General features: G+C 39.2%; 1 protein-coding gene across 1 annotated transcript; it reads right to left on the bottom strand.

The window, feature by feature from the left end:
- Positions 1-2,794: 2,794 nt before the first annotated feature.
- LOC101864330 (Krueppel-like factor 10) lies at positions 2,795-10,983 on the bottom strand. The gene is made up of 4 exons (XM_005108123.3): positions 10,813-10,983; positions 9,838-9,990; positions 7,449-9,099; positions 2,795-6,611 (listed from the first exon to the last, which is right to left on the bottom strand). The coding sequence occupies exons 2-4, from the start codon at positions 9,988-9,990 to the stop codon at positions 6,397-6,399; spliced, it is 2,019 nt and encodes a 672-aa protein (XP_005108180.1). The 5' UTR covers positions 10,813-10,983; the 3' UTR covers positions 2,795-6,396.
- Between the last annotated feature and the right edge of the window lie 1,254 nt (positions 10,984-12,237).

The raw sequence follows: 12,237 nt of genomic DNA, 5'->3' as shown, positions 1-12,237 counted from the left end.
TATATATAGCCAAACAAATATACCCACCAGTGAAACCAAACTTCTCCTCTATAGGTAGGGCAATACGCACTTTAGGTGTAGGTCAAGATTTCTGGAAACCCCCGAAATCTGGGTTAGCCCGCTTGTCCTAAAAAGCGACCATGTATTCATCATGTATCTTGTTCAAGCAGGGAACGTGACCAACAAACCGTCTCCACCGTCCTATGTACATCAACAGTACATATTGTACATTGCTTCCTCTTTGGTGATCTTCATACCAGAGAGGTCGAATACTAAATACATGTACCACGTACTAGCTGTCGAACCTGCACTAACGGCCTCGTGTCCAAACGACCAATTCCCACCAAACGCGTTTTTTTGTTTTCAACATAGAAAATGTGTGTGTTATATTATGACCCTGTTCAAGCCGTTCACTTGTCTAAGAGAACCATGACTTTACAGTGGAATCTGCTCTAAACTAACCAGCCACGTGCTGTCCACATGACTAGATCTAGTTGCCACCTTGCAGTGTTTGTTTTGGTTGGGGTTTTTTTTTTTTCTCAATTGGTAAAAAGTAAAGTTGTTCCCGCATCCGATCCGGACACTGGGGATTGCCTTGTTAGTGAGACAACTTCCTGGGCCTTCGGCATATTGTGGTAGGGTGGTCAGTTCCTTTCCACGCCGCCTTTATTTCCCTAACTCAAAGTCAGGTACCCATTACTGCCGGGTGGGCAGGAGGGGGCGAAAACAATCCGTGTCCGAACCGTGGCTCGAACCCGGACTTCTTCTCATCTTTTCAACGATGGGTGGCCCACTCTTGAGCTACAGTCGATTATTATAATATGCTCTGACAGTATCGTGCTGTCCACATGACCAATTCCAACCTTGCCGAGGTTTTTTTTTCAATCCGTGTATATAATGGCCCTGTCCAATCCGCTCACTTGCCAAAGAGAACAATGTCTTTACAGTGGAACCTACTCTGAACTATCCAGCCATGGGCTATCCACACGACCAATTCCCACCTCGCAGATTTTTTTTTTTTCCAATTATATATTATTTAGGCCTATACATATTTGAGAATAATGGCCCTGTCCATGACGTCCACTTGTCAAAGAGTACAAAGACAACTACTTTTCACCTCATCTTTCCAGCGACGGTTGACCCAATCTTGGATTACAGTCGACTCGAACCTATTCTAACAGCCACCTGTCCTAACGACCTTGCAGGGTTGTAGTTGGGTTTTTTTTTCAATAGCAATGGTAGACGTTAAACTTTATTGAACATTAATTTACTATGTTCTACTCTGAAACTGAGTTTTCCATAATGTGATGATCATTTACAGTTGACCCAGATTTTGAGTCGAGTACGTGCACATACATATGAAGAGAATGTTGCATAACACCATGAGGTTTTGATTGCGACTTCGTTATCAATGACAAAGAATTCTCAACTCTAACCATCACTTTCCATGTAATACAAGCCCGTCTGCCATGCGAGATCCCAGGCAACAATAGAAATGATGGATTTTGAGTCGAGTACTGTACATGTACTCAACTAGGGCAACCTAAATGTAAAGGTCAGCTCCGCTGATGCATGATTTTTTAATTTTTTTATTTTCATGGATTACATTTCCCCCCTGCCTTTGGACAGACCACAAATCTCTTAACGAGCGACATTTGCAATTCGCCTCTCTACAGCATCCACACAGCTCCAGCCATCAGTGAAGTGTCCCAATAAAAGAAAGAAGTGAACATCTGTCGGCTGCAGGCTTACTAAACTGCCAATGTGTCTCAGTTTTATGTGTCCTTCAGTTGAATTTCAGAGCGTTGTTTTGAATTGTTGATTAGAGGGGTTTTTTAGTATCGTTTGTTTTATGGCACTTGCAACACAATAAGGTCATGTAAGTGCTGAAGATTAGAGTAGAGTAGTTACAAGAGAGTAACAAACACAAAAAAGAAGGAAAAGTTCTGAGAAGAGATCAGGACAATAGATGTTTGATTTTGATAGAGGAAAGAAAGATCGGATCGAACCACACGAAGACACCCATCAACCACTCAGTAAGATTTTAGTTTAGTTTTAGTTTCAGTAAGAATTTTATGGAACTTGCAACACAATAAGGCCATATAAGTGCCGAAGATTAGAGGTGTTACAAGAGAGTAACAAACATAAAAAAGAAGGAGGACAGATAAAGACGATAGATGTTTAATAGGAAAGAAGTAGCAAACCACACCAGAGCACCCGCCAACCACCCACAGTAAGATTTTACAGCACTTGCAACACAAATAGGTTATGCAAGTGTCGAAGTCGAAGATTAGAGGAGTTACAAAAGGGTAACATACAATCAATTGAAACAAAGGACAAGAGGAGGAGAGACGAAGACTACAGATCTTTGATATATGAAAGAAGGACCTCCAACCACATTTCACCACCAACGGTACAGACAGTTTAGTTTTTTACGGCACTTGCAACACAATAAAGTCATATAAATGCCGAAGAATAGAGGTGTTACAAGAGAGTAACAAACACAAAAAAGAAGCGACGAGAGATAAAGACGATAGATGTTTAATAGGAAAGAAGAAGCAAAACCACACCAGAGCACCCGCCAACTACTCATTCAGTACAGACAAGCACAACAGAATCACTGAAAATCTGAAAAGGAAATAGAGAGAAAAGACTATTGAAGTCGTAGCAACCAATTACTGCTCCAAGGAGCCATGATGATGAAACGATAACTGAAACAAAAAAAAGGAACAGGTTGGATTATAATAAAGACCGCTTATTTCAGAACACACAATCACTTAAGAAACAAATCGGATTCGTCAAGAACATATTTTTTATTTAATGCAAACAGTAAAAAACTGTAATAAATAAGTATATATATAATAATTTAATTATGTGCATCAATCCCGCAATCATGGGATAGCTACATAAAAATTTGATCATTTGATTGACCTACAAAGAACCCTCTTTATGCGCAAATCATTATATCCTACAGAAGATAATCTTTACCACCCACTACCCCCTGCGTACAGATACAAAACTACATAAAATCACCAGAATAAAATTATAACCTTATAACATGTTAGTGTTACTCCACCATGTTAACCACCACAAATCTAGTAGTAGTGTTTTTTAAAAAAATATTCTAAAATTATCAAAAATTGAAAATAGGTATACTAATAATACTAGTACCCTTGAAGCAACAGCCCCATTGGAAATCTAAATTTGCTGTGGCTGAACTGTTTCCAATAAATAAATTAAACAATCAGTGCAACATTTGGATTTTGAATTAAGTTATCATAGAAGTAAATATAGCCTAATACACGTATACGTGTATACATGACAGGGTCTTCAGCACCATAAAATTCAATTACAACAATCATGACCCAAGTAAACACATAAATATTATGTGTATTGAACACACAACTCTCCACACACAACTCTTTAGTTTTCATAAGAGTTTTACGGCAGTTGCAACACATTTAGGTCACATAAGTGCCGAAGATTAAAGGTGTTACAAGAGAGTAACAAATACAAACAGGAAGGAGGGGAGATAGAGAGGATAGATTTTTTAAAGGAAAGAAGGAGTAAACCACAGCAGAGCACCCGCCAACCACCCACTCCCACGGGACTCCTCTGGAGTGGACAAAGTGGTGTGCAGCGTGTGAAGGCAAGCCAGTGGGAGGAAGAACATTTCATTGACCACTTTCACCCAAACACAATCAGCGACACATTCAGTCTCGGCACACACTTTCACCCAAACACAATCAGCGACACATTCAGTCTCGGCACACACTTTCACCCAAACACAATCAGCGACACATTCAGTCTCGGCACACACTTTCACCCAAACACAATCAGCGACACATTCAGTCTCGGCACAGAGTCCTCACCCGGCTACACAACAAGTAAGACTTACACACTTTCTGATCCCATTTACAGACAATTTATAAGACGATCAGGTCACTGTATCACTTTCCTGAACAAATATCATACATTCACAGCTCCCTCTTCGCAATAAATAAGTTTTGTTTGTTGCATAATGTCTAGGCAGTTCTATGCAGATTGATTTCCAAATAGTACTGACACTCACATTCATGCCACTATCTTATTATTTTTAATTTTAAAAAAATATTTAAAAAAGCAAATTCCAGGGCAGAGGAAAAGCAAGTCCTGATTCACTGCATCTTGAAAGATGTTCATTGAAGGCATGTTGACATTCAATTATTTTTTTTTATATTATACTATGAATACTACCATAATATACCATATATTGTCAGAATCTTAAAAACACAGACCAAGTCTAAAGAAAATAAAATGTGCAGTAAGCCTTAAAAGTTATTTTACTTGAAAAAACAACAACTCAGTGTACAATAATGCCTCCCTAGATTGAGTGCATAATTTATGACTACAAATGTCTATCTAAAAGAATGGAGGAAAAAAAAAGGACTAAAAATCACAATAGGTAAGACATGTAATATATTGCACAAATCAAGCATCAACAGACAGTGTCTGTTCATCAAGTCCTCTTATCACAGAAACCCAAAATCTAAAGGACCTAACCCCTCCCCCCCAATCAAGACATACAATTTTTCTGTTCCCAAGAGCTATCAGTGGTTGCAAGGTTCACCGTAATATCTACATTGTTAGATAAATGACTGACAGCCCCCTTTAAATACAGGCAAATAAGTGTTCTGCTACATTCTTTTATTCGTAGTTTGAAATATGAAAAAAAACTACATAAATTAAGAAAACAGATGACTATCATTTAACAATTTATTCATTCTTTTAAAAAAGGTCCTAGCAATACGCTTCTTCAGATGATGCACACTAAGTTCTTTAACTTAAACAGGATTTGATTTGGACAACTTCTCTATCAATCTTTCTATTCATGATCAAAATATTTCAGACACAAAATGCTGACTTGCACTTGCAGAAATTCAATCCCCGAGCTGGCAAAAACAAGCATACAACTGATCTGATCAAAACAAATCTACATGAGCAATCACCAACCAAAAGTTGGTTAATATAACAAACTTTTAACATTTTCGTCTTTGCAGACAATTTTCAAAATTTAATTTTTTTCCATGAAAAAAGGCAGAAAAATTAAACGAAACAAAATAACACCTTTAAATGGTTTACTTTAAACTTAAAACTTTGGTTGTTGTAATGTAACTTAAAATTTTTTTAAAAAAATCAAGTAAGTACAGATGTGTGCATTTAAAGTTTGAGTGTGTACATCAGAAAAAAGACATTTAAATGCTCTCTAGCACATTACATTGTTTGGTTGTAAGAAACATGACACTACCCCAAACAGGTCGACAAAGTCACGAGTGTTTTCGACAAAGTCACCAGGGTTTGCTTCTCGCACATCATAAACTTAAACCACCAGTCTTGAAGAGAGAACAGAGATGAACAACATAGCAACACTACAGAGAAGACTAGTCGCTGTACACATGAATAATACTGAAGCACATGAGGTGAGGAATAATAAATAAGGTGATATATATATATACACGAGTATCAAAAAATTAAAATGAAAAGATCTTCTCGTGATGAGGGCATTGCATTGTGTGTGTTGCACCATCCAGATCATACTCATACCAGGACTTTTTCATTATTGGAATTTACAGTACATTTATAATCTGAATCCGTTAACTTTCAGGTCTGGGTAAGCAGGTAGAAGCCAAATAAGGACTGAATAATGGAGTAAAAAAGCAGCGAGCCACTACACAAAACTAAAAATTTTAAAAATTAATTAATGAAACCCTTCCCCTACACCATTACTATGAGAATGGACATTTGTCAAGAAAAAATTGTTAACAAAACAAGTGACTGCAACCATTCTTTTGGAATGATTAAATCAACTTCTAATACGCTTAGAAAATATATAAACATAAAAAAGACCCTTCACAAGAATTAATTTTGAAATAGACATATGAATTATTGTACTTACTTTACTTTACTTTTCCGATCCAGCGGCCATTTGGGAATAATTATAACCAGTTTGGCAATTTAAGAGTAGGGGCCTAACTATATTGGCATACGCACACAGACAATTTTCCATCATGTGAACAGAAAAATCTAGGCCTGAACAGGAAAGCCTTCAAGTGAATCCTTTATCATGTCCACTACACGGCAAGAAAATGAGAATTGATAACCACTACTAGTACTTCAGATTTTCATTTAAAAAAGCAAAACAAACTACCAGCACCATAACTACCAAGATCAATTTGAACTAAAATAGAAAAACCCTTAAATATTGCGATCGCTGCTGTGAACCACAAGATGCTACAAATTCTGATGAAAAAGGACTAGCATACATCCACAAAATGTATTCAATATTATAAAAACAAAATATCATAACAGTGAAATATAAAAAGGGGGCTCATTTTATGACCTTTAGCTATTTTGAAATCAGTTGCTTTTTGACATCCAGGCTGATGATTTTTTGCCATTGTTGTGGCGGCGAAGATGCTTGGCCAAGTGGTCACTGCGCATGAATCGCCGCTTGCAAATATCGCAAATAAATCGTTTCTCTCCGGTGTGCGTTCGATGATGACGTGATCGCTCATCTGATCGGGCAAAACTTCTGTTGCAGCCTTCCCAGTCACAGACAAATGGCTTTTCTCCTGCAAAAAAACCCAAAACAAACGTACACCGTTAGCTTGGAAAGACACTGGTCGACTGTGGGGATTCTCAGTTTATATATATATATACTATCTGTACTCTTACAAAGAGGAACACTCTGACTCATTCTGAGGAGTTGCCTCTTACAAAATAAAATATAAATTAGCATACTTCCCTCTATATATAAAAATAGAGGAAAAAAAATACAGATAGACAATTAATATGCCTTTGACATTCAGGTAAAAAATTAACTTTTAATTAGGCCTCCATTCAGAACTCCAACATGATCCATGGTCTCCATGCTCAGTGGAGCCACATTTGGGGCTGACTGAACAACAATATAGTGTGAAATACAAATTTAACATTTTAAAAAGGGAGGGGGGGGGGGGGGAGAGGTTCCAAATATAATTAAAAGAGGCATTCCATCCAAATTACTTAAATGCCTAAAACAGAAGAAAGAAGAACAACTTTTTACAGGTGACTAAAATACAAGTGTTGCACATCTTTTGAGTATTTGTACGGTTGTACTGTAGTCTCAAATGAACTAAAGAAAGCTTAACAACTCACACAACATACAAACGACAATGTCACAATAACAGAATGGAACAATACAGAAGAAACTTTAAGTTTAAGATGCAGACCACACAAGAGCAGCCACCAAACGCTCATTCATAATTATTTTGATGATAAAATTTTTTAACCCCCCCCCCCAAAAAAAAAAAAAAATCATAAAGGCACTCACTGAATTTGTCTCTTCCCAGCCCCGCCCACCATGAAAAACCCCCAAAAAGGCACTACGATTGTTTTAAATTACTTTCAATCAACGTAACATGTCTTACCTGTATGTGTGCGGATGTGGGCTTTGAGATGAGAACTCTTGAAGTAAGTCTTCCCACAATCGGGTACGTGACACTTATGTGAGCGCCGCCGATGAAGGTCACTGAGCGAGACATCGTCAGATCTGGACTCCCCAGTGGCCACAGACACTGGTGCAGGGGCGATGGGATGAAAGTTAGCAGACTTTGCCACCATGGAGAATGTAGATAAAGCAGACCCTATACTGCTGGCAGAGCTGGGCTGAGTTACTTGATTCATGACAAAGACTTGAACAATAGGAGGCGCCGCATCCGCTCCTCGGTTGGATATTTGCAGGAGAGGAACGGTCATCTTATCCGACGGTAAAATCATAACAGGCACACTTGATGCGTTTTTCTTTTCGAATTGAGTATGTGGTTGTTGGACTAGATTTGGTGGTGAAGCTGTGCTGAGTTTCTGCTGACTGTGGAAGAGGGGATATTTAGTGCTGTGGTTTGGTCCAGGTGTTGACGATGGGGAGAGACCTGGAGTTGAAGAGATGCTAGGGGTGCAAGAACAGTTGGAACAGTTGGAACATCCGTCTGAAACACTGTCAGAGTAGTTGCCATGAAGAGGCGTAGAGTCATTTGAATACTCAAGTGCACAACGTAAGTTCACTGAATTGTCCCGTGATGAACTCTGAACTGATGGGTGCAAAGGTAATGGCATAGTCATGGTAACCTTAGCAGGAGGGTGCGCAGCATTCTGTGGTTCTGGTTTGTGGGTTTCACTGACCTTTTCCTGATCAAAAGTGTCACCATAGTTTTTAAAAGAGATAAATTTTGAATCTGTGCTCCGTCTGCTCTCTTGAGAATTGACAGAAATATAATCTGACTTGAGAGCAAATTCAAGATGAGAACCACCCGGTTGTGAAGGAGAGTCACTGCCAGATGAGGGCCCGTCTGAAGGAGAAGTACAGCTCTGAGAATTTTGATCTCCACTTTGCAAAGAAGGCGGCGGCGGGATGAAGAACTTGGGGGGCGGCTGAGAATTGGAGAGCTCGTCATCGTCTTGCAAGTAACTGGAATGCAACGGTGACTGACCAGCGTCGTGACTAGAGCCAGGATCAAGCGGAGTGAGACATCGTGGAAGTTCGTCTGCAAAGTACGGTGTGAGTGGACGATGAGCATCCAAGGTGCAGGACTCGCAGGAGCAGGAATGACCAAAGTGGGATAATGGCGTGGTGGGTGTCAACGGTCGCATTTGATCCAAAGGATAATAATGTTGGAATGTTTCCTGATTGTACGTAAAGGAACTAGCTTTCTCAGCGAGTGAAATGGATAGGTCAAGAGCTTTGTCCCCAGAGACAGAAGTGCTTGCTGAACACGACGCTCGATGAGGAGATTTTGGACGAGAAAATGTTGAAATTGAGGTGATATTGTTCTCAGCACACATTTCTTCAAATCTCCTTTTGTGTCCTCTAAATATTTTCTGGGACGATGATTTTGATGTAGATGAGGATGCTGACTTGGGTGAAACATCTACTTCTAATTTGGTAGGTGAAGCCGCTGACGCTGTAGCTGATTTTGATGATGGCGATGGTCTTGGAACAATGACTGGAACGGATTGACTTTGGAAAGCTGCACCAGATCCCATTACAAAATTGTAGTTGCTTGGGTTTTTCCCTTTCAAAAGCTGAAAAAATAAAAACAAAATGCAAGTTTAATAATCAAGAAATATCTTGTAGGTTTGTCGATTTATAAGCACAAAGCAGCTATCCCGAAATAAGCTCTTTTGAGAAAATCAAAGGTGAAGTTTTTGCTCCTTGTTCAGTTTCTTTAAAAAAGACAAGGAGGGTTTTCTCTATTATCAAACAAATACACACATACCAATGAAACCAAACTTCTCCTCTAAAGGTAGGGCAATGCCCACTTTTGGTGTAGGTCAAGATTTCTGGAAACCCCTAAAATCTGGGTTAGCTTAAAAGCGACCATATATGTGGTATTGGTTCCATGTGCTCAAGAAATATTTTGTTTAAAGTCAAATTCCAAATGTTAAAAAAGCAAAAAAAACCCAATAACATAATATTAGAGGTACATTTGTGAAGAGAAAAACTCACTTCTTTTCCCTCCCCCAAAAACATGGATTCCAGGGCTTAGATCTAGGGCATTTTAACAGCTTGCCAACATCATCATCGTTATACTACTTTCAAGTCAAGCGACCTTTATGATCAAGAAACTTAGTCGAGGAGAAAATTGTTCTTCCAAAATTAGCCATGCTTTTTAAGACTTTGTATGATGAAAATACACTTTCATCTAAATATATTACAATTACATCAGTCAGACATTATAACAGAAAAGACAACACACAGCCACATGTCAGGAAGGAATGCAATTTATAAAATCTTAGGCCAAAGAAGAAAACAGTATCTACCTGTTCCAGAGTGCTTTGTTTTCTCAGCGGAGGGGCTGGAGGGATTTGGTTCCCCTTGTTGTTCTCTTCCCTGTCCGGTAAAACATTTGCCATGAAAAGCAAGGACTCTGCAACATCCCGCTCCACGCCATGACAGGGAACTGAGCTCTTCATCTGTAATTGGTAATTAAAATTTAATTAGGCCTTATTATAATCATAATATTATGATATATGACGTTTTGAATTCTAGATCAGAACCAGACTGGTGAAGAAACCTTGCCTTACTTGCTTTCAAACCTTAAACAAAAACTCTAAAATGTTTGTTTTTTTAACCCAAAAACAAAAAACCCACATCACCTCTTTGCTAAATCAAATTTATGAATATCAGTCCTCAGTCAGTTCTTATCCTGACTTCCTGAACCTGCTTTCTCTAACCAAGATATCACGTTACTAAATAAATGACTACTAAAATCGAGGAGGTCTGGTTTGGACCACAAAATAAATAGGCCATAAATAATTACCAATAAAAACGATTAATAGATCTAGATTCTAGATCAAAATCTAGATTTCTAGATATAGATCTAGATTCTAGATCTAGATCTAGATCTACTTCTGTCAGACGATACAGCATGAGCAATGTGTCTGGCTCTGGAGTCTGGCATCCATCTGTCACCAGGGCCAGGAAGAAAGGACCGAGTTCGTCCTAAGAATAAAAATCTAGAGAGTCTAGGCTAGGACATATTCCTTGATCTAGATCTAGATCTATATATAACAACAATAAAAAGTACTTATCATAAAGAAAGCAACTGGAAGTCTAAAATGTAACAAGGGTAACACAAGCAATTACATTTGAGATTGAAGTGAATGAGTCAAACGATGCTAAATAATCTTTTAGACAAGCGGACGCTCAGATGTCTGAAGAAGAAAACACTCTACATTGTAGAGGGCCTGAGGATAAAGCGGTTACAAACTTCAGTTAGATCAATCAAAACATACCTTGAAGTTTACTGAAGACGTTTGATATATGATGGAGACGTCAAGAAATATTTGTCACGTCCAACAACCGTGTTCATGTTTCGGTCTGTTGTCTGTTATGAAGTTAGAGCGAGCATGGGTCTATCATTTACCTACAACGCCTCCTGAATAGTAAATTTTCAAGGCGAGGGCGGGGACGCATCGGCCAATAAACGAAAGGGGGCATGGCCCGTTCGACCAATCAGCGAGAATTGTTCATGTGATCAGCGAGTGTGTCGGGTGTCCTTGTGTGCGTGGTTCTGAAATGGGAGTTCGTGATGACTCTTCGTCAGTGTTTACATCACGTGGCGTGCGCATTCCCCACACAGATTTTTGATTGGCCAGGTCCAAAGAACAGGTTTCATCAGCTTCAGTCTCATCCAATCACGAACGATTTATTTTTGTGTTACTTCGTCAAGGAAGGGCTTCCCCCGTTACAATAACGGTGTCAATGTGGCTCCTTTTGAGAAACACTGCGCCAAGAAGATAGAATTGAATGATTCTGAAAACTTGGAACAGAAAGAACAAATATATGAAGTGCTTTGTTTATCCCAATAGCATGAACAACGTTTATTTACTCAAGGACCCACACAAAAGACTATCACAAAAATACAAGTCCTGCGTGATCCAGATTAGTATCTGGGTCAAGGGAGTGCACGCAAACTGGGCTGACGGAGATCCCACGCTCTGAACTCTGAACCTCGTCTGACCTTGCTCGCTGGCTGACATGCTGATAAGAGAGAGAATCGATCCCGTGTATTTTATAACTCTTTTGGATGGTTATGTTTTGCTGATTGCTGTGGAATGAACCACAACAGAACCTAGTTGAAAATTGGAGTGACTGATACAGATAACGCCGTTCCGCTCTTTACCAGGTCCCATCCCTCGTATTACACAATGTAATTTTCCTTTCTTTGTTTTTCTTTACTGGCTCCCTTCTCGGTCGTGGCATCCATTAGAGAGGAGCAGGATATGAGGTCGACTGCACCGCGACGTTGTGTCTGGGCAAAGAGGTTATTATGTGATGTAACAGTGTAGTGCAAGGCCAGTGCAAGGTTTGGCACTGGGGTGGTTACATCACCAGCGATCGTGACAACAGAGGAACCGAAACACACACTTGCAGACACACACTCGTGCACACACACATACACACTCACACTTACACACACACATACACACACAATATACACACAATATACACACACATATACATACATACACACACATACACATGATATTGATGATAGTATAATGTTGCAAGCTTAAAGTGCTATCAGATACTAACACTAACGACTAACACCATTTATTTTCCCAGATTTTGCACATAAGATATACCACTGGAAAGCAGTGGAATCCATTTGAAAATAACCGGAGTTGGTGCAGAATGAAATTCTAAGAAACGCAGTC

The sequence above is a fragment of the Aplysia californica genome, unplaced genomic scaffold (genome assembly GCF_000002075.1).
Source record: "Aplysia californica isolate F4 #8 unplaced genomic scaffold, AplCal3.0 scaffold00662, whole genome shotgun sequence".
In the NCBI taxonomy this organism is placed as follows: domain Eukaryota; kingdom Metazoa; phylum Mollusca; class Gastropoda; order Aplysiida; family Aplysiidae; genus Aplysia; species Aplysia californica.
Note: the sequence above shows the minus strand (reverse complement) of the source record. Positions and strands in the feature narration are given on the sequence as shown.

Bases quoted from the DNA above. Each gene is read 5' to 3' on its own strand.
- LOC101864330 (XM_005108123.3), bottom strand. From the start codon at position 9,990: ATGAAGAGCTCAGTTCCCTGTCATGGCGTGGAGCGGGATGTTGCAGAG. The intron at 9,100-9,837 runs GTAGATACTGTT...TTATTTTTTCAG, and splicing joins AACAAAGCACTCTGGAACAG to CTTTTGAAAGGGAAAAACCC. The intron at 6,612-7,448 runs GTAAGACATGTT...GTTTTTTTGCAG, and splicing joins CCACATCCGCACACATACAG to GAGAAAAGCCATTTGTCTGT.